The 22,319-nt window shown below is 27.2% G+C and overlaps 6 protein-coding genes across 8 annotated transcripts in view; 3 read left to right on the top strand and 3 right to left on the bottom strand.

Annotated features, from left to right (window-relative positions):
- Positions 1-59: 59 nt before the first annotated feature.
- Positions 60-2,064, bottom strand: LOC122719993 (sphingosine-1-phosphate phosphatase 1-like). The gene is made up of 4 exons (XM_043946360.1): positions 1,297-2,064; positions 999-1,200; positions 694-918; positions 60-617 (listed from the first exon to the last, which is right to left on the bottom strand). The coding sequence occupies exons 1-4, from the start codon at positions 1,745-1,747 to the stop codon at positions 203-205; spliced, it is 1,293 nt and encodes a 430-aa protein (XP_043802295.1). The 5' UTR covers positions 1,748-2,064; the 3' UTR covers positions 60-202.
- A 526-nt stretch (positions 2,065-2,590) lies between these two features.
- On the bottom strand, positions 2,591-5,408 carry LOC122719980 (zinc finger protein 271-like). The gene is made up of 3 exons (XM_043946326.1): positions 5,157-5,408; positions 4,892-5,059; positions 2,591-4,827 (listed from the first exon to the last, which is right to left on the bottom strand). Exons 1-3 carry the CDS (start codon positions 5,328-5,330, stop codon positions 2,650-2,652), a joined length of 2,520 nt encoding a protein of 839 aa, XP_043802261.1. The 5' UTR covers positions 5,331-5,408; the 3' UTR covers positions 2,591-2,649.
- Positions 5,409-5,708: 300 nt separating this feature from the next.
- On the top strand, positions 5,709-7,639 carry LOC122719996 (F-box only protein 22-like). The gene is made up of 5 exons (XM_043946363.1): positions 5,709-5,982; positions 6,221-6,396; positions 6,546-6,846; positions 6,916-7,301; positions 7,373-7,639. The coding sequence occupies exons 1-5, from the start codon at positions 5,816-5,818 to the stop codon at positions 7,444-7,446; spliced, it is 1,104 nt and encodes a 367-aa protein (XP_043802298.1). The 5' UTR covers positions 5,709-5,815; the 3' UTR covers positions 7,447-7,639.
- A 130-nt stretch (positions 7,640-7,769) lies between these two features.
- On the top strand, positions 7,770-9,545 carry LOC122719998 (pancreatic triacylglycerol lipase-like). The gene is made up of 5 exons (XM_043946366.1): positions 7,770-8,382; positions 8,459-8,607; positions 8,687-8,863; positions 8,940-9,215; positions 9,278-9,545. Exons 1-5 carry the CDS (start codon positions 8,153-8,155, stop codon positions 9,514-9,516), a joined length of 1,071 nt encoding a protein of 356 aa, XP_043802301.1. The 5' UTR covers positions 7,770-8,152; the 3' UTR covers positions 9,517-9,545.
- A 67-nt stretch (positions 9,546-9,612) lies between these two features.
- Positions 9,613-14,402, bottom strand: LOC122720003 (5'-AMP-activated protein kinase subunit beta-2). Of its 3 annotated transcripts, none has more exons than XM_043946373.1 (5): positions 14,314-14,402; positions 10,744-10,945; positions 10,346-10,624; positions 10,030-10,260; positions 9,613-9,946 (listed from the first exon to the last, which is right to left on the bottom strand). In XM_043946373.1, exons 2-5 carry the CDS (start codon positions 10,936-10,938, stop codon positions 9,800-9,802), a joined length of 852 nt encoding a protein of 283 aa, XP_043802308.1. In that variant the 5' UTR covers positions 10,939-10,945; positions 14,314-14,402; the 3' UTR covers positions 9,613-9,799. The 3 variants fall into 3 exon arrangements, with proteins under 3 accessions (XP_043802308.1, XP_043802310.1, XP_043802307.1); XM_043946375.1 differs by lacking the exon at positions 14,314-14,402 and adding an exon at positions 11,393-11,606; XM_043946372.1 differs by lacking the exon at positions 14,314-14,402 and adding an exon at positions 11,037-11,197.
- Positions 14,403-15,734: 1,332 nt separating this feature from the next.
- Positions 15,735-22,319, top strand: part of LOC122719848 (coiled-coil domain-containing protein 170) — a 12,401-nt gene continuing 5,816 nt past the window's right edge. The window contains exons 1-7 of the mRNA XM_043946064.1: positions 15,735-15,848; positions 17,015-17,101; positions 17,353-17,484; positions 17,871-18,059; positions 19,808-20,077; positions 20,201-20,345; positions 20,578-20,603. Of these exons, the coding sequence (XP_043801999.1) occupies positions 15,735-15,848; positions 17,015-17,101; positions 17,353-17,484; positions 17,871-18,059; positions 19,808-20,077; positions 20,201-20,345; positions 20,578-20,603 (963 nt within the window). The remainder of the gene's footprint in view (positions 15,849-17,014; positions 17,102-17,352; positions 17,485-17,870; positions 18,060-19,807; positions 20,078-20,200; positions 20,346-20,577; positions 20,604-22,319) is intronic.

The following is a 22,319-nucleotide window of genomic DNA, read 5'->3' as shown; positions in this document are numbered from 1 at the left end:
TAAAACAAGATTTGTATTTTTGGTATATGAAGTAATATAGAATGCCTGACAATATATTATATGTTAATATAATAATGAATGTATAGGAACAAGCATTAAGTGTTGGAATGATTTTTATAGTGATTATATTCATTTCAATTTAAGCTATATTATACTATAAAAATCGTTTGAGAAACATTATTTTCATAATTAAAAAAAAATTTTATATTTCTGTGTAAAATGTTGGTCTTTCTATTCCAATCATGGTAAAAACATTTGGCAAGAGATATACTGTATTTACACCTATCATAAAACAAGTCATATATTTATGAAGTAAATCAATGAAAATCTTATTTTTATTTTCTGAATAATTTTCACTTTTCATGTCCTTGGGATTAATTTTTAAAATGGCACATATTGTTCCATAAATAAAGGATTTGCAAGCAGCTCTTGTTGCAAGAATGCTACAAAATCCAAGTATTGTTCTAAGTATCATGCAGCCAAACATTGGATAAGATGGCCATATAATATCATATGGTGGTGATTTTGTAGGAGCTGACATTGATCCAATATTATAATTAAGCCATGCTCCTACATGAACTCCAGTAGTAACAGATACTACCATAGTAGTATCACCTCTAAAATAAAAAATTTATCATAGCAAAATAATAAAGTATATATATTTATAAAATATAAAATTATCACTTTCATTACCTAGTTGGTGTCCATTTTTTGCTGCATGGATAATAAACTATAACACCTATACTAAGGGCTATTAAAATTGCTAAAGCCCAAATATTTGTAAGAACATAATAATCTGTTATTTCCACCATAGGTACTAATGGAATCATTAATGCAATAGCTAATAATAAACCTGCTAGGATATCTAATACTGTGTGCATACCCAAATAGAGTCTACTCATACACACAATTGTACACCTTTTAAATAAATAATAATAATTTTAAAATCATTTATTAATTTTAATCAATCTATTGTCAAAGAATAATATATCACTTACCATAGAGTTGCAATTGTCCAACCAATGGAAATAGAATAAATATATCTATTCATTGTAAATAATACTACACTGAATGGAATTGATATACCAATCATAGCATGAGTGGATGGCATTCCATATTCTTCTGACCATTTGTCTTGTAATCGAACTGCTGGAGGACAAGCAGGTCTTGCCCAACATATAATATCTTTTAATATTTGACCTACGTACAAACTTTTGTAATATAACTATAAAATATTCAGAAATAAAATTATTAATATAAGATCTTATATTATATCTCTATGGAGGAATAACATACCTATTGTCATAACAATAGCCCATACTAAGACAACTCTTCTACCAACTGCACCATCAATATTCCAAAACCAAAAAGGTATAAATGTAGAATAAAATATTTCGTCTCCTAATATTGTTCCAAATAAAAATAAATAATACCAAAAATAATTTGTTATGGTATAATTTATATTATAAATGTCTGATGATTGTTTTTGTTTATCATCTGTATAAACATTCTCATTAATTATCTTTTCCTCTGTTGCAATATAACCATTTTCTTTTATTCCTTCAGATTTCAATAAAAAAATATTTGAATTCAATTTAATATTTCGAGAATTAGTATCATGAATTTCTGATAATAAATTTTCTTTACAATATTCTTTCCGCGTATAATGTATTTTTACACCAAAATATTTTTGTATTTTTGCCACTAAAGAAGCATCTTTCAAATATTCTACAACTTCTGACCACATAGTTTCTACATGTAATATACAAGTTTCATCGCCACAAAAACATTTTATTTATCGCAATATATATTAATATGGCAATAATAAATTTATAAAATTGTATAAGATTTTAATGTATAAAAGAATTGTTAAAATGAAAATAATTAAATGTAAATCTATCACGTAAATGTTCACGTTAATTTATCCAATATTCATAGAGTCATTTATAACAAATTTTTATTTTTAATATAATAGTTCAAAGTACACGTGTATTAAATAAACGTAAAATTGATAATATTGCCGTACATCATCTTAAAAGATGATATGTTTTACTATCTTCACAACACGTTATTTGTATACCATAAAGTAATTTATACATAGTTACAGAAAAGATGTTGCAATTTAAATCCGCCATATTCAAGAGAAACCAACAATTTTATGGCAGTTTTACAATCAAACCATATTTATATCTTAATGTAAAGAAGCATTAATATTTTTAATTATTGAAAACTAGGGAAAGTAGAAAAGGAAATATATATTATATATTTGATAAAAAAAATTCTAATGCAAAAAGAAATAAGCTTAGTCCTTTTATTTAATAACCTACCTTTAATTTCTCAATTGGAATTTTATATACAATAATAAAACTTATAAAATAAAATAGACCCACTTCCCATATATTACAATATATAAAATATACAATAAACAATGCTATTTAAAAATACAATAAAAGAACATTTCGCAATTTTTTTTCTATCAATGATATATATATATTATTAAATTATTAATAATAATATATACTTATCATAATCATGTATATATATATATCATGTATATATGATTTAATATTTGAAATATTATTCGCAAAATGAATATTTATCACAGAAACATTTCAATTTAAAATTTAATCATTCATTATAGTTGATTTATTATTGAAACATTTGTCCAATAAGAGCGAAACTTTTAACAGCTAAAGAAACATCAGAAATATCAGAATTTGGATGAATATGTAAATCTGATGTATTAACAGCATTTACATTAGTAATATTCTGAGAATTTATCTTTTGAATATTATCAATATAGCTTTTGCTGTTTTGTGTATTCATGGAATTTGTATTATTCAGATACATTTGTGGTAATACTGTGATAATAGGAGTCACACTTGGCGAAGATATATCAGATTCACAGTAAGCTTGCACACTTTGTGTTGAATTAGATTGATAGCTATTATGTTGTGCTTTACATTTTTTTTCATGTACAAATAAACTACCAGAATGACTATATGCTGTACCACAAATTTTACAAGCATATGGTTTTTCTCCCGTATGCGTGAATTTATGTTCTTTCAGATATTTTAATCTTCTGAATGATTTACCGCACGTTTTACAATGATAATTTGCTTCTCCAGTATGTGTTGTAATATGTGCTTTAAGTGTACATGATTTGGCAAAAGCAGCACTACAGAAATGACAAACAAATGGTCTATCACCAGTATGAGTTCTTTCATGATTAATACAATTAGAATTCGATGTGAATCCTCTTCCACAATATTTGCAAACATGAGGCTTATAGCCTGTATGTGTTCTCATATGAAACATGAGACCTGTATTTTGCCTGAAAGTCTTACTACATATATGACATAAAAATCGTTTAAAATTTACATCTTGTTGTTCTTTAGCACGTTCGTGAATTCTTATATGTTTCTGTAATTTAATTTCTTTTTCAAAAGATTTATTACATTCGTCACATCGAAATGGTTTTAATCTTTCATTTGGTTTATCTTGATTTTTTATTTTCTCATCACAAGTACACATTTTACCACATGTCAGACAGTTTTCTTCTTCTCCATTATGCATACTCAATTGATGTTTTAACAAAGATTTTTTTGTATCATATGATTTTCCACAAATTTTACAAGGAAAACCCTTTTCTTCATTATCTGAATCAAGTTCCTCTCTAATCCAACTATTTATTAATTTAATAGCTGATTTATCATCACATGGTTTTTGTGTTTCTAATGATATTGCCTTTTCATCATGTCCATATCGATTCTTATGACTATTTAATCTATCTTGACGAAAAAATTTCATATTACATACATTGCAAACAAATTTTTTTTCAATATGAATTTGTACATGTTTTTGAAATGATTTTTCATTTGCACAATATTTAGTACAATAATTACATCGGTAAAGTGTTTCATGATTAAAAGAATCAATATTTTCAGCATTAATATCTGATGATAAATTTAAATTGGATTTTTTATCATTAGATTCTAATGTCTTTTTTTTATGGATATTTAAAATGATATTTTCATTTGTTATAAATTCTTCTTCTATTGCTTTTATATTTTTGTTACTTTCAGCTTCAAAAATCTTTTTTTCTGGTTCAATATTTTCCAATTTTCTTTTATCTCTTATTTCCTTTAGAATGGAAAGAACTTCTTTTGGATTAGTTCTTTTATGAACATTTAAATGTCTTACCATAGTATCAGTTTTCCTAAAATTTCTATTACATATTTTACATAGCACTGGTTTAGGTTTTTCCTTAATCATATGCAATTTGCTATGCTGTATTAATTTATCAAGATGAAAAAAATATTTGCTACATTTATCACATGTAAATCTTTTTTCATCATGAGTCAAAATATGTCTATCCAAAGATCTTTTGCTAGAATAACATCTTGTACATTTTGGACAAATATGAGAATTTTGAGAATCTTTTTTTTTAATATCTGCTAGATCATTATCCCATTTAGCAGTTGTATTCTTTTTTATGTATTGCCTTTGTCTTTCTTTATGATTTTTTAAATTTTCTATAGATGTTACTCTTTTAAACATTGTCATTTTTTTTGTTCGATAAACTTCTCTTCCTGTAATATTTTTTTCATATTCTGTTTGTTTACATTTCATATAACCATTTTGTTTATTTAAATTGCTATTAGATTCTTTATCTTCTACATATTTTGATTCATTAATCATTTCATTATCTTTTATATTTTTAGTATCTGAATTAACAATTATCATTGAATAAGGATTATAACCCATTGCAGTTTCAATTTTAATTAAATCAGAAGTAAAAGAATAATCAGTTTGACAATATTGATCCTGAAAAAAAAAAATAATAATTTTATGATCATGTTCTTTATTTACAAAATAAATATATACTTACTATTGTAGTCTTACACAAGTTAATATTATATATTTTTTCCACTTTACCATATAATTCTCTTAATTGGATATCAGATTGTTGACACTGTTGTCTTAATTCATGAGCATCATTAATTTTTAATATACATTTCATGCAAATAGTGGAAGGTAAACCATCATTCTCTAATATCTATTAAAAGAGAAATACATTATGAAAAATGTAGTATATATGAAAATACATTATGAAAAATATTTCAAAAAAAGAAAAGTATTGAAATTAAACTGACCTCTATACCACTGCACAAACGAAGTTTTTCAGATAAATCAATTGTGTCTTCATCTATAGAATTAGTTTGTTTAGTATTGAAAATGCATTGGTTATTTTGATTTGTTGCAAGACAAACGCGGCAAATATTGCCACTATCATTTGATAAAATTGATGTTTTATTTTCGATTTCCATTAGATATTAGTTAAACTAAGTGTTTAACTAGAAATATATTTATATATATTGTTTATAATCGTTGATCATAAATGATCATAATTTAGATATGATACAATAGCATTCACCATTACATACACGTAATTTTTTTTTTTTTATATAAAAGTTCATCAATGTTTCTGGTAGAGTTTCTATGACTGTTATAAAAACTCAAGGTTTTTTACAATATAATCATTATTTTAAAATAATAATCTTTCATTACATTATTGTTATTTTTTATTGTATAATATATATTTCAAATTCATCTTTAAAAATAAAATATTAATAAAAACGAAAAATACAAATAAGTACTAGTCTAACCATTTCACTTGTTCGTGACATAAGCAACTACGATATAATATATATAATAGTAAATACTAAATGCACAAATAACGATTTAAGACATTAGAATATTTAAAAAAGTTTATGCGATAAAAACAATCGTTTTACATTATACGTGTAAATAAATGGAGAACTTACCAGCAAAAAGAAGTTATGAAGATGATGGTACTACATCGAATTCGAAAGAAAGAAAAAAGCTTAATACTAGTCGGTACTTAACCTATGACGTTTTAAGAATTGTATTTAAATATTTGAATGGAATGGAACTCTCGAACGCTTCAATGGTTTGCAGGTGTGGAAACGTTCATTATTTATATAAAGTTCTTATATCTTAAATGAAAGAAAAATTTATTCGTCGTAGAAGTCTACCCAGTCGAGAGATAAACATTTGACAAAAGTATATCTTTATTTATTAAATTTTTAATAATTTTTAATAAATATTACAAAATTTTATCAGATTATTTTTATAATATCGGTATTCTCGCAATTCATAAAATATGCTAATGTATAGCGCTTGTTTTGCATTTCAGATCTTGGTTAGAAGTGGCAAATGATGAAAAACGAACAAGAGGGGGTCCTATCTGTTTTATAGAAAATTTAGAAATGGGTGTGGAATATTTTAATATTCAAATTACCGAAAAATTAAGAATCAAGCCAACATTAGGATTAATTTTTAAAGCTCCACGTAGATTATATAATAAACAAGGTATATTATTTATATTATATTTTAATTCTTTTACATTTTAGGATAGTTTTAAATAAATAAATATATATATTTATTATTAATTATAATATAATTAGTTTTAATAAAATATATATAATATTTAATGAATAATTATATTTGATTTTATAAAGATTGCCATTGTAAAATACTTCCAAAAAATTGTGATGCAATAACACTTGCCACATTTGGTATACTTATCAACGATAAAGAAATGGAAAGTGCTTTAGACAATATTGTATGTGCATTTTTACCTGAAATACCAGATGTAACAATCACAATTGTTGCATTTTCAAAATATAAGGTACAACATTATAGACGAATGAAAAAAGCTCTTAGCAGACATGGAACTAATGGATCTAAATGTCTTTTATTATTTTGTAATCAAAGAGGTCGTGCTTTAGCACAAACAGCTGCAGGGGAATTACAATTATGGTAAAATTCTAAATAATATCTAATGTATAATTTATTATAAAATAATCTTGTTTTTTTTTTTACATTTAGTAACAAAACAGTTAAACCTTCTGTATGGGGAGGAGTAGTTAAGGATTTATATGTGTACAATTCAAAAAATCCTACAAATGATGATTATGTTCGATTTGCATTTTGTGTTGGAATTACTATAGTTGGATCAGTAGATTCATGGTCTATAGTTATGGATGAAAGTTATAAAACTAAGGAATTAGTTGAACAGAGATTAAAATTATTTAAGAGTCATATTTCTCTAAAAAAACATTCCATGGGTTTTATGTTTGCGTGTTGTGAACGTGGAGAAAATATGTTTAATGAACGAAATGTGGAGTCATCTATTTTCAAAAAATTATTTCCAGACATACCATTAGTAGGATGTTTCGGTGATGGAGAATTCGGAGAAACTACAATACCAACTAGTAAATATTTTTTATTATGACAATATTATTATAATGGAAAACTAAATAATTTTATTATACATTTTTTTCAGAAAGCTTTAATGATAAAAAAAATTTCTGGTACCACGAGAGATCAACCGTTTTTTTGATAATTACATATGGTTAAAATTCATCAATCTATAATAAATAAAAATCTGAATCTCTTTAAAATTAATTGAGATAATATCTTTGAATTAAAAACGTATGTGATATACGCTAAATCGCGAACTATAATATACAAAGTCTACAATTGTGATTTAATTATGAGAAAAAATGTGTTTTGTAATGATTTATGTTAATATATTTTACGTTCGTATAAATCATTTTATATTTCTCTTTAATTTACTTCGTAAAAAAAAAAATCTTTTTACTTTTTATTTATCTTAAAAGAAATGGATGGCTTCCTGAATAATAACAAAACAATTTAAAAATGATTATCAGTATAAAGAACGACAATTCTGTTTAATATCACATATGCGTTACTGTTTCAACGCGATAATATGAAAATACTAAGCATATCCAACAGATAAGTGGGTAAAAATCTACACTTCTTTGAATACAATTATAATGTTTAAGGCATTGTTAAACAACCACTTGATAGTATTTCCGCACATCCGAGATTGGAATAAAGATAAAATAAAGGAAACTAGGCCATGTAAGAGATTGTTTATGTTTATGTGATATTGTCAGGGTTTATAAAAAGGTTATTTTAAAATTTTCGTCACTTAAATAAGACAACTAGGATTTCTAAGTATTTCTTTATTGAAAATTTTTTATTGCATATGAGTTTTTAATTTTTTTAATATCAAATAGTGATTTTTAAATGTAAAACAATGATTATGCTAAATCTATTGACATATTTCATATTAGTCATTTTATTTAATTTTACAATTTGCAAAACATGGAATAGTAATTTGCAACAAAGATACGATGGATATGGTCAGGATTGGATTTTTATGCCTGATGGAAATGATCAACCACAGGTTGCAGTACTAAAACGCGCAGAAAATGATGAACGAGACATTTTTGATGAATCAGAAATATCTTTTATTCTTTATACTAGGTATTTATAATTTATAATTTAAATATTTATTTAAAAATATATTTAAATCTTTTTTGAAATGTAAATATATTTCAAGATATGGTTCTAAAAATGGTACTCAATTATATACGAACGATACCAAAGAACTACAAAATTCTAATTTTGATCCATCTCGACAAACGAAGTTTATAACGCATGGATGGAAATCGAGTGCAATGAGTACTAATATCGCCAATTTGAAAGATGGTATTATAACAATAAAGATTTGAAAATGTGATTTAATATAAAATCTATACATATTTCACAATTTTTTATGATTATATAGAATATTTAAAACATAATGATTACAATATCATTATGGTTGATTGGCAACCTTTGGCTGCAAGCACATTTTATCTTGGACCAATGCAAAATACAAAACTGGTAGGAAAAGCAGCTGCTGAATTTATCGACTTTTTAGTTGCAGAAACTGGCCTTGAAACTGAAAATATTCATTTTCTTGGTATACAATATTATTAATTTGAATTAAAAATATAATTATTATAGTTTTTTTATATTTTGATTATTATTATACAAAGGGCATTCTCTTGGAGCGCATGTAGCTGGTAATACGGGAAGTTCAATAACTTCTGGTCATTTAGGAAGAATAACAGGTTTAGATCCTGCTTTGCCTGGATTTCATTTACTTACATCTAATAAAACTCGATTAGATCCTTCAGATGCGATATTTGTTGATATTATTCATTCTTGTGGTGGAATCTTAGGATTTCTACAACCTTTAGGCAGCGTAGATTTCTATCCAAATGCAGGAACACCTATTCAACCTGGTTGCTGTTGTATTCCAGAAATAATAGGTAATATATAATTTATGTATTTAGTAATAAATACATCTACACATATGATTCTATTTACATAGAGGCATGTAGTCACACTCGAGCGACTATATATTTTACCGAAAGTATTAGTTCTAAAACTGGATTTGTGGCGAATAAATGCAATACGTGGAATCAATTTATGCAAGGAAATTGCAATTACTCCAAAACTACATTGATGGGAGAATATGTTGATAAAACGGCTACTGGAACTTATTTTCTTGAAACAGGATCTGAACCTCCTTATGCCATATCAAAAGAAATAACTGATAATATGATTTAAAAAAATTATTAATATTTTAAAATGAATGCAGGTAAGTAAAACTTATTATAGAATAAAATATATAAATTTAATGAAAATAATTTTATATGCAACATATCTAATATAAAATAATTTTAATAAATAATAATTACATTATATAACATTTGATATACAACAAACTTCATGCATTGTCAACTTTCCAATAATTATTTTGAATATCGATATTTATCTTATCTACAAAATATGTATAATTAATTTGATGTAACTAGCAATAGTTGATCGCTTCAGGAATGATTTAATATCCTTAAATTGGTTTGTATAATAAAGTCGTAACATATTTTTTGCGATAACGGTGTGTCGCAGACAAAACCATTACACTGTCTTTAATGCTTAAAGCATACAAATGATTTAACATAACATGATTTGGTTCTGGTAAAAGTGTTGGTTCACACTGAAATTAACATTAATAAAAATTTGTATATTAGTAAATTCTTTAGTAAATTAAAATATACATATTTTTGTATATTTACTTACAGATAAAGGAGTATCTTTATTAAGAATAACTTGAAGTAAATGTGGTGGTAATATTGGTGGGCCAGCAACTTTCTCCCAAGGTTTATGAGGAGGAATTTCTTGTCCATATTCTGTCTGTGCGCTACTTGTAACACCTTCACTATCTTTTGCAAGAGCTTGGAAAACTTCAAAATCAGATTTTCTTACAGATACTAAATTATTTTTGGAACCCATACCATTATCAACAATTTTCTATAGTATAAAAAATTTCAATTAAAACATATATGAATTAAAGAATATTTTAATATCACTTAAGATTAATAAAATAATTTCTTACAATATCTGGATCATGTCTCCATTCACCATCAACAAAAAATTTATATTGATGTTCTCCTTCTGGCAAATCAATAATTGTAACAAAATCACCATGACTTTTAACCATTGGTAATGTTTTCCATCCAGTAAAAGTTCCGCTGATATAAACTTGTTTACCACCTCCTTCCCATTTAAAAACTGTTGGTAATACTTTACTATCTGTTACTTTAGTACCTTCGGATACTGTATTTGAACGAGGACGTTGAGAAGTAAAATCATCTCCATCTTGATGAGCGTTACTCTATTATTAATAAAAATAATAAAAATTCTTTGAGCAAAATTCTCTTCGTATTTTTATATTTTATTTAATATAATGAACTGAACTGATTATTGAATATAATAAAATATAATTAAAAATACTTTAGCAAAATAAGGTTCTTCTTCTTCATGAGATGATTGGAAAACTAATTTTTGGCTTGGTTTTTTATCAAAAACAAAAGCTTGGCCTTCCTTCCCTGGTGAAGGTGGAGGATATTCTTTAACATGACGATGCTCTCTATTTGTATTACTTGTGTGGTGATGTCCAACTGGTTGATTACTTCCAGCATTGCCCATTATCAGACTGTTATCACAAAGAAAATTAAGATCACGATAAATGTTAATTTGACACAAATTATTGATGAAATATATAATAAAATATATGTATGTTCAACCTGTCTTTTAAATCACTTGTTTTATTTACAAAAATCTAAATTCTAAGAAATTATATCTTATTTAATTAAAATACGATTACGATCTAACTTTAGATTAACACTATTTATTATTTTATTTTCATTAATATCCTTTAATTGGAACATATATTATTTATAAGCTATAAATCAAGCACAATAAAAACTTAAAATGTCAAAAAATGATATGATAAAAATAATAATTTCATTAGATTTGACTAAAAATGGCTGCCACACTTGTTGAAAATTTACTTATCGACATAAGTGAATATTAAACCACAGATGAAATATAGAATAGACATGATATGCAATACTTTTTCATGTCACAGAAATGTAATCACCTGATTCTTTTATTATTTTTTTGTCATATATGATATTATCATTCAGTATAAAAAATAATTGTAGCATCAAAAGCTGTTATTTTTTCATTATACTATTTACGAATATAGCAATATAATAAGCTACATGTTTTTTGACACGAGTGATAGTTTATTTTTTAAACATTGCGATAATGAAATTAATTATTTTTTTAAGTTTTTTTTGCTTTTTTTATATTTACACTTGAGGTTACCAATATGTATTATTATTCAGTTTAGTTACTGTTTTATTATATTTAATTATAATTTTAATTTTACACATTTGTTTCATGGTCTTGATTTTTATTTTTTCAAATCATTGTTTGATTATCAGAATATTGAAAGATAATTTTCTTATATATTAAATAACATTTTATTTTTTTTCATAAAAATAAACATATTTAAAATATATCTTAAATATCTTTTACTGAAATTGAAACGAATATATAATATATAATAATTATATATAATAGATTTAAAAATTTTTTTTAAATCTTTAAATATATCTATTTATAATATATATAATATATATTATATTATATTTGTTTTTATCTTTTATCTATATCATGTCTATATTATTTATTATTTATTTTTTTCAATATAAAAAAATTTCTTATTAATTTTCAATTTTCAATTATTTTTTATTTTACAAGATAATTTTATTTTTTTTTTTTTATTTTTTTAAAATAAAATTTTTGCTTGATTATTGTTTTATTTTAATTATTTAATTTATGTTTACTTGAAAATTTTTATTTTTTTTTTTTATATAGATTATATAGATTAATTGCTATTATAATTTCAAAAGTGGGAAAAATTTCAACATGGATGAAAAAACGATAAAGTTTAATTTTTTAATTGTGCGCAATTTGAACTCATACTTAAAATGTTATATTTTTTTTAATTATATGATAGTAAATATTTTAATTTTCGCGCGGATATGAAATAAGGAACTGCACTGTTCTAATCAATCAAAAAGCTGTTAAATCGCAAAGATGAATCAATGCGCATCATGATGCGCATATCATCAGTTTATAATTGAAAATTGTGATTATAAGTTGCATTTTATCAATTGATATGCATAATTACATAAAATTTTTATTGATAGATTATTATATTATGATTATTTAAACTTATATAATTAGAGATTGTTAATGTAGTAATTAAGATAATGTTTTAAACTTGTCATCTATGCATATTATTATTTGATTGGAGTTTCGAAAATAATAATTTTTGTATGCTAATGAGTAATTAATTTGATTATTTTTATGCGAAATAAAATTTTAAACATAATTAATAAATATAAATTTCCTATATTTTTTTATTCAATCATAAATGAAAATAGTTAAATCATTATAATCAATTCTTATATACATATTTAATATGTATTCTTACATATTTCTAAGTGTGTTTATTCATATATTCGTACATTGTATATCATTTCTATGTGTATATTTGTTTTAACTTTAATGCTCAAAATCTCAAAGCTGAAAACATTTCTTATAATTCAAGTTTTTCAAAAAATTGATTGTTCGTATTTGTATCGTTTCGTTTGTTAAATAATTAAGCATATCCCTTTTTCAATTTGTAATTCGATATATCGAATTACTATGTAGATATTATTTTATTTGAAATTTATGATGATTAAACGCTTTAATTCAAATCTATGACTTACTTATAATATTTATATAATATTTATTTTATAGTTATTCTCTTACTTTTTATATTACTATTTTAATATATGTTTGTTCAGTTATTTATTGTATTATTTATTATTGTCATAATTGATAAAAAATATTATTGTTATAATTGAAGATATATTAATTTTTTTAGAATAATATTTAAATAATTCTTTAAGGATAATAATTTATTCTTTTTGTTTATTATTTATGTTTTTTAAGATGTTTAATCCGCAGTAACTTCCATGCGATGAAACTTGGAAAACATTTATTCGATTATGATTTATTTGATATATAATTTTTATATAATCGTATTATATAGTACATATATAGCTAATAATCGTAATGCAATTATAAAATTATATAAATTATATAATAAATAACATGAACTAATTGGTTGTATGCGCAATTAAATCTTTATATAATTAATTAAAAAATTTATTTTTATTATTCATTCTTGAAACTGTAAAATGTAAAAAGACAAAGATAGGATAAAATTAAAAACCATCTCAAGAATACCGCACATGAAACACACAGAAAGAACAAAATATAATGAAAGATAAAAATGTGCCATCAACGCCATCTCTTTAATATTAAAAACATTTTCTCAAAAGGAGAATATTTTAGAATTAGAACTGAGAATCAGTGCCACCTCTTGTTCGCTTTTAAAGATGATTCTTTTAAGAGATTTCTTCGACATACAAGAGACGGCGCAGTCTATTTCTTATTCTATTATATTCATATTTCTCACTTTTTTTTTTATTCGTTATATATGTATTTCATTTGAGGCATTGATATAAATATTTTTATCTCCGTCTCCACTATTTTCTCTCTTTGCTTTGCTAAATTTATGCGCTCCAGAAATGGTGAAAATCGATAATATAGGAAATGACGGAAATGATAAAAGAATTTGTGTATTCTTAAATTAAAACTACGATACAGTAGTACTAACATTTAGTGGATAAAAATTGGTATTTATATTGGTATTCATATCACATTCATTAATATTTTTAAAGATATTTTCTTTATTATTTCTTTAAATATAAATAAATCCGATAAATGAACATAATAAATAAATAATTATACAATTATGGCTTTAATTTTCATTTTTACCGAGTAGAGACACAACGGTTTTTGAATCTATAAGTTTCTATAAAAAATTAACTATATTATTATATATAATAATATTAAAATGAAAGTGAAACCTACAATATATATTATAATATTTACCGGATTTGTCACGAGATCAGCTATAATTGTTGCAAAATGAGTAAATATAAATACAAGAATATTTTTACCGAACAACATTTTTGCACTTTATATATTTTCTGTTGTTGTATTGTTATAAAAATTACTCACGTTTATATAGTGACATATGAACATTTAATTTTTTTTTTTTTTTTTTTTTTTAGTTACAAAATTTTCCTTATCGACTAATTCATGATCATATTTATTGTAGTGATATGAAGTTATTACAGCTATAAATTTATAATACAAACTTTACATCCTTTTGTTCAATTTTAATACCTGAATGGTGACTAAAGATTAGTTAAATCTAAGTAATAAAGATCAATCATGAAATTATAATCGTGAACCTTTTATAAATATCGCGTCATTATTATTGTTCAATTATAAATATTGTTTATAAGAAAATTTTGAATTATATATTCTATTCGTGAATGTTACAACAATATTACATTACGCATACAATAAAAAGTATATAAAATAACATTTTTAAAATTTGTATAGAAATATTATCGAATGAATCATTGAATTACAGCGATTATTATTTATCTAAAATACATTCTCATGATTCGTATTTCGTTATCGCTTCGATGATTTCAAACTGAAACTGATGAAATAGATTACGAGAGAGAGAGAGAGAGAGAGAGAGAGAGAGAGAGAGAGAGAGAGAGAGAGAGAAGAAACTGATTTTTTTCTTTCGTAATAATTTTATCATACTGTGAATCAATTATAATTATATGTTTATAAGAAATTTTATAGATTTTATCGATTGGGAACAGATAAATAAATTTTGCAAGTAATGTAAAGAAATGTAAAATCTTTCACGTTTCATTAAACGTAACATTTAAATATTTTCGTATAATTCTATTCAACTGAAAAATTATCATTCGACTGATGATATATTTGAAACGTATGTACAGAGCGCGAAAGAAAAGAAAAAGAAAAAAAGAAATTAACAATAATCGAGATATACGATTTGATAAAAATTGGAAAAGAACGAAGGTTCGTTCCCATGGATCGATGAAATTCGATTGTCTTGGTCGAGGTTTGCGCGCGAGGGGGATGCTAAACAGCGCGGTTTGTTGCGCATCGACGCCTCGTCTTCGGTTGGAAACGTTTTCACTCATTCTCGAACGTTCCGAGTTCATATATAAACTCCAAAGAAATTTGAATAACAATGTCAATGAAGAAAAGGACATTTTTTTAAAACGCTCGCGCGAAATCGTGGAACGAACGCTCCTAGTTGTATAGTGTTCAAGGTGAAAGCATTTCAGAGAGCGAGAGAGAAAGAGAGAGCGAGAGCGAGAGCGAGCGAGAGAGAGATAGATTAATAGATAGAGAAAGAGGGAGATAGGAAGAAAGAAAGAGAGAGAGAGAAAGATAGAGAGAGAAAAAGTTGAAAAAAGATGTCGAGCGAGGAAGAAACGAAGGAAATCAGGGAGACGACGAAAGAAGGAAAGGAGACTGCCGAAGAGGATCTGCAGATATTCGAAACGCTTTGTATATCGTCGCCCGGAAAGGTCTTATCCGTCTGACCACAGATGCACCTTTTTTCTTTATTTTTTATTATCATCGAATCGCTATACGCACTACTATTGCTTTCTACATTATTTTATATTATTTCGACGTCCAGTTTGTGATTAATGCACGAAAATTTCCTCTACGAGAAAGATAGAGATGGAGAAAGAAAACGAAATTTGCCAATTTTATTTTATTTCCTTCTCGATAAATGATTTACTTGACGAACAAACGCGTGTATTCGGCGTGTTTTTTTTTTCTTTTTCTTTCTCTTTTTTTTTTTTTTTCGTGTACGTACTCTTCGAACGAAGAAAAACACGAATTTTTGACGAATTTATTCCTTTCGAAGGGGGGATCGAATTTTAATTAAACTCGTCGACGCACGATTCGATAAATAGAGAAATACACTTCACGTTACTTCGTTGTCAATGTGCCTGCTCGATATGTACCTACATAACACTATTCGTGTCGCGTTTCTTAAACGTATTGACTGGCGCGTTGAAACAAGGGTTGGCTCGGTTGCCATAGCGTTGGCATAGAATCGATTCTACCTGTCGCCTTTATCAGTCGCCCTCTCCTTCGTCTACCCTCGTCCATCCTCGGTTCCTTTCGCGTCTACGCGCGCCAAAATGTAAAATCGGCTTTTTTTTTTTTTTTTTACTTAATTTCTCTTTACTTTCAATCGCCATATCGATAATCGATAAAGTAGAGTGGAAATTCACGTTGAAACTCACGGGGAGGCGTAATAATAAATACATGCATTTAAACGAACGTAAGGAACGTAAGTTTTTTGTGTCACGCGAAAGAGATCATCGAAAATTTTTATTTCATTTTTTCCTTTTCCTAAACTTTTAAGAACTTTTTGAATTTTTCTTTTCTTTTTTTTTTTGAGTTTTCATTATCGGAATCTTTTTTCGAATCGTCGCGAAATAATCACGCGAGATTAGAATGTACAGATGGCACGGCGAGGATAGAATATCGATCGAGCGCGTAAAAATAAAACCGACGGAATTTTTTTACTTGTAATAATGATGCAATGTTGAAAATTCACGTAAATACACGTTTAAACTAGCTTGCTTTTAACACGCTTGTCACGAATGCTTCGCATCCATACGAATTATTAGGAGATATTATTAATCGAAATGTCTGTTGAATGTAATCGTTCAAGGAAGAGGCGATGACCCACGACTTAATTACCACGTTGAGGAGCGAGATAGCAGCCCTCGAATATAAACGGGACAGGCTGATGTCCGAGGTAAATGGATCTCGGTGATGGGGTAAATTTAATGGTCGAAGTTACGAAGTCGCTTCGATAATTAATTACGTCGGAAAAAACGTAAAAACAACGATGTATAGGAAATAATTGGAGCGTGGCAAAGGTTGTATACGATAATAGCTTGAATAAACGTTGCTCGAGTATATCGAGATAAGTAAATTTGCTCGAAATTTTTAACTTTACTTTCTCAACCCCTGATGGGTCATCACAATCCTTCGACTCTGCTTCAGCTCCAAGAGACTAAGAATATCGCGAGATCCCGGGATCAACGAGTCGTGGAACTGCAACTGGAGGCTGATCAACTTCGAGAACAAGCGGCCAGGCAGAATTCCATCGTTTCGAGTTTAAAGAAACGAATACAGGTTGTCCTTTCCACCAACAATTTACACACTTGAAAATTTCATACACTTAACAAATTTTTATTCCTCTCTCTCTCTCTCTCTCTCTCTCTCTCTCTCTCTCTCTCTCTNNTCTCTCTCTCTCTCTCTCTCTCTCTCTCTCTCTCTCTCTCTCTCTCTCTCTCTCTCTCTCTCTCTCTACCTACCTACCTACCTACCTACCTACCTACCTACCTATTTTTTTTCACGATTTTTCACAATTTCGAAGAATTTCTCGATATTCCATTCTTCTCTCAGACTGTACTATAATTACTATCTATTCAATCTCCACACGAACTGAATTGAAAATAAACTTGCTCCTGAAAATAACAAATTTTTTCTCTTCTCCTGAATCGACAAAAAAAAAACAGGAATCAGAGGAGCGGGAGAGGAATCTTTACGCCGCCCAAGGGAGGAGCGAGATCGCGTTGCAAAGCTTGGAACGAGACTCGAGGTATCACGAGGAAAAGGTTCGTGAATGCGAGAAGAGGATACGCCAATTGGAGCGGGAGGCGTCGGACGAGAGGGAATCGAAGGAGCGCGCCCGTTCCAGTTTTCAGGTTTCGATCTCGATTAAAGTCTCGATTAACACGTCGACTGCCGCGCGTCTTTCTAGCGAAATCTCCTTCAGGCGCGACGCCGTATCGAGCGTACTCCAGTACTTCTACCGATATTTTACGATAGTCGCAAGAATGATGTCTCGCATCATTTGTTTCCATCATTATTGTTCGCGTGATAAAAGTATTGATTATAGTAATTGTAATTGGCAATAGTATTGAATAGTAGTACTGATTTATATAGTGTATTTTGGATATTTTAATTTGGATAATTTGAATAATATGACTGTCGAATATTCTTTGACTAGTCGTAAGAAATATATTTTTTTATTGACAATAGTATTGAATAGTAATACTGATTTATATAATATATTTTGGATATTTTAATTTGGATAATATGACTGTCGACTAGTAACAAATATACTTTTTTATTGACAATAGTATTGAATTATATGACAGTAGTATTGATTTATATAGTATATTTTGGATATTTTAATTTGGATAATTTGGATTATAATTTGGATAATACTCTTCGACTAGTCATAAGAAATATACTTTTTTATTGTTAATAGTATTGAATAGTAGTACTGATTTAATATATTTTGGATATTTTAATTTGGATAATTTTGATTATAATTTGGATTATAATATGACTGTCGAATACCCTTCGACTAGTCATAACAAATATATATTTTTTTATTGATAATAGTATTGAATAGTAATACTGATTTATATGGTATATTTTGGATATTTTAATTTAGATAATTTGGATAATATGATTGTCGAATATCCTTCGACTAATCGTAACAAATATACTTTTTTATCGATAATAATATTGAATAGTACTGATTTATATAATATATTTTGGATATTTTAATTTGGATAATTTATTATTATTGATAATAGTATTGATTTATATAGTATATTTTGAATATTTTAATTTGAATAATTTGAATTATAATTTGGATAATATCTGTCGAATGCCCTTCGACTAATCGTAACAAATATACTTCCTAGTTGCGGATTACATATAAATTATCAGTATCAGATAATCGTGTCCGATAGTCAGAGCACGATGTGTTCATAAACACATCTAAATTGTCGTATCACCATCAGACTCGTGACACCCCAAAATTGAAAGATTTAGAGAATTATTAGCTGCAAAATTATCCGAATAATACAACAAAACTTTGTCAAAACCTTTAACGGAGTCAACATAATAATTCGGAAAAATAATTCTGATATAAGTATTAGACAGCATGCAAATTATGTTATTCAGATAAAAGACGACGAAAACGAACCAAACGCAAAGGAATTTAAAAAAGACAACAACTTTTTGCCCAAATTATCCGAATCAATTCTCAGCTTTGTATAAAATATTTTAAAACGTTTTACATTGAAAATAATTTTTTTTTTTATTATTAATTAATTAATAAATTATTTTTATTTTAAATTATTTTTATTACTAAATTATTATTTTTATAATTTAACAGTTTTATTACACCCTGTGTGGAATATCTTTCCCACGAAGACCCTTCACAAGTAGTCAAATAAGCGTCACAAAATATTGAAAGAAAGTTTTCTTACTTACTTTTTCTTTCTTTCTCGATCAACTTAATATTAAATTCCATTCACTTTGTATGTATAATTTTAAGCCCGAATATGGGTGACGCGGCAGTCAACGCGTTAAACCGTTAAATTGTCGATGTACTCGAACGTGCGTGTATCCGTATGGGGGGTGGGGGGAGAAGGAGTTCGCCGGGAAATTGGCGGGCGCGCTGACCGTGGAGTATCGGGAATCCGTCCATCCAAGCCCCGAGTTGGTGAGCCAAAAGGTGGAGGAGTTGGTGCACGAGGCGAGCCGCCTTCGGGCGAGGAACACGGGCGTTGAATCGCAGATGGCCGCTCTGGAGGTGGAGTTCAGGGGGTGCAGGGACGCCTTGGACCGCGCAGTGGCCGAGAAGGAGCAGCTACAGCGCCAGGCGTCCTCCCAATCCGTCGATTTGGACCGTCTCAAACAGGTGTATATATATATATTCATATATANTATTCTATATATGAATATATATATGTAGAATATATATATATATATATATGAATGAAATGTGACGAGAGGATAAGGTTGGTTCGTTGATTTGGAAAAGGACAAGGAGTGCCTCGAGATGCGGTACAGGGCCGCTGAGAGGGAGTTGAACGAGTTGAGGGACAAGCTGATCAGCGCGAACAGGAGCATAAGCACGGCGAGCGGGAATATATCGAGTCAGGAGGCGTTGATCGGCCAGTTGCGAGGTGAACATTTTATCCGAATATCTTTTAACCCTTTGCACCCCAGGCCTGTTTCGCTCGGTGCAACTCCGGACCCCGTCCGCGTTTGGTGGAATTTCTTACAGCTAATTTATAATGATTTCACGCACGAATTAACGCATGAAGTTTTTATATTTTAATATTTCGTATGTATCTTTAAATATAAAGAAAATTTATCGAATATCGAAATCTATATTTTGTGTGATATTTTGTGAAGCAATTATCAAGATGCATTATCCTATGGTTTGTCAGGGCAAGTGGAGCAATAGTAAACTCTTCCTTCTAACTTTTTTTATCGCATAATTGTTTGTTTCGCGCGCTATTTCATATTCAATAAGTTCATCGGTAAGAAATTTAAGTTTAAGAAAATTTAATGGTTCATTTATATTCGAAGATATTTGCAAATTTTTCGCCGGATACAAATTGTATTCCTCGTGATGTATTTTTCGATTCTGTGTTATCCATTTAGAATTTTCTGAGTTTTATTTTCGCTTGAATTATTGCTTTCACATTCGCTATCATTCTCATTTTTCGCCTTCTTATACCTCTTATTTCGTGTCTATGTTCATCATTGCTTTCTCTATCGTTAATTTCTTTACGAATAGAATAATAATTTTGTCATTCAATAAGGAAAAATCAAACTCATCTTCGCTTAAAATATATAATTTTATTATCGTATGCTTACAAATCTCAAAAACTTTGAAAATAATATTTCTATTCCCACGACCGAAGATGTCGTTCGACTCGCGATCACGGTCTAATTTTAGATAAAAAATCTAGCCGTTTAACAATATATTATTCTCATAAGATTACACGTAAAGAGCTTAGGAACCTATTTATGAAGCGATATTCCAAAAAAATCAAACATAAATAAATATTGTCGCCGTTCAAGTTACCATCAATCCCAGTGATGATCGAGAGTCAAAGGGTTGGAGAGCAAAGGATTAAATTTTATTAGATTGGAAAGAAAATTTTCTTACGGTTTATTGTTATTTTTAATTAAATTTAATTCCATTGACTTCGTATATATAATTTTAAATTTGACCGAGAATCAAAGGGTTAAATTTTATTAGGTTGGAAAGAAAATTTTCTTATGGTTTGGAAAGGTAATTAAATTTTATTATATTGGAAAGAAAATTTTCTTACGGTTTATTGTTATTTTTGATTGAATTTAATTCCATTGACTTCGTATATATAATTTTAAATTTGACCGAGAGTCAAAGGGTTGGAGAGCAAAGGGTTAAATTTTAGAAAGAAAGTTTTCTTACGGTTTATTGATTAAATTAATTTTGATTAAATTAATGTTAAATTCCATTAACTTTGTATATATATAATTTTAAATTTGACCGAGGGTCAAAGGGTTGGAGAGCAAAGGGTTAAATTTTATTAGGTTGGAAAGAAAATTTTCTTATGGTTTGGAAAGCAAAAGGTAATTAAATTTTATTAGGTTGGAAAGAAAATTTTCTTACGGTTTATTGTTATTTTTGATTGAATTAAATTCCATTGACTTCGTATATATAATTTTAAATTTGACCGAGAGTCAAAGGGTTAAATTTTATTAGGTTGGAAAGAAAAATTTTCTTATGGTTTGGAAAGGTAATTAAATTTTATTAGGTTGGAAAGAAAATTTTCTTATGGTTTGGAAAGCTAATTAAATTTTATTAGATTGGAAAGAAAATTTTCTTATAGTTTATTATTATTTTTGATTGAATTAAATTCCATTGACTTCGTATATATAATTTTAAATTTGATCGAGAGTCAAAGTTAAATTTTAGTTAGAAAGAATTTTAGTTAGAGTTAAATTTTAGAAAGAAAGTTTTCTTACGGTTTATTGATTAAATTAATTTTGATTAAATTAATGTTAAAGTCCATTAACTTTGTATATATATAATTTTAAATTTGACCGAGAGTCAAAGGGTTAAATTTTATTAGGTTGGAAAGAAAATTTTCTTATAGTTT

This window comes from Apis laboriosa, unplaced genomic scaffold (assembly GCF_014066325.1).
Source record: "Apis laboriosa isolate Shangri-la unplaced genomic scaffold, ASM1406632v1 scaffold9_cov152, whole genome shotgun sequence".
Lineage (NCBI taxonomy): Eukaryota > Metazoa > Arthropoda > Insecta > Hymenoptera > Apidae > Apis > Apis laboriosa.
Note: the sequence above shows the minus strand (reverse complement) of the source record. Positions and strands in the feature narration are given on the sequence as shown.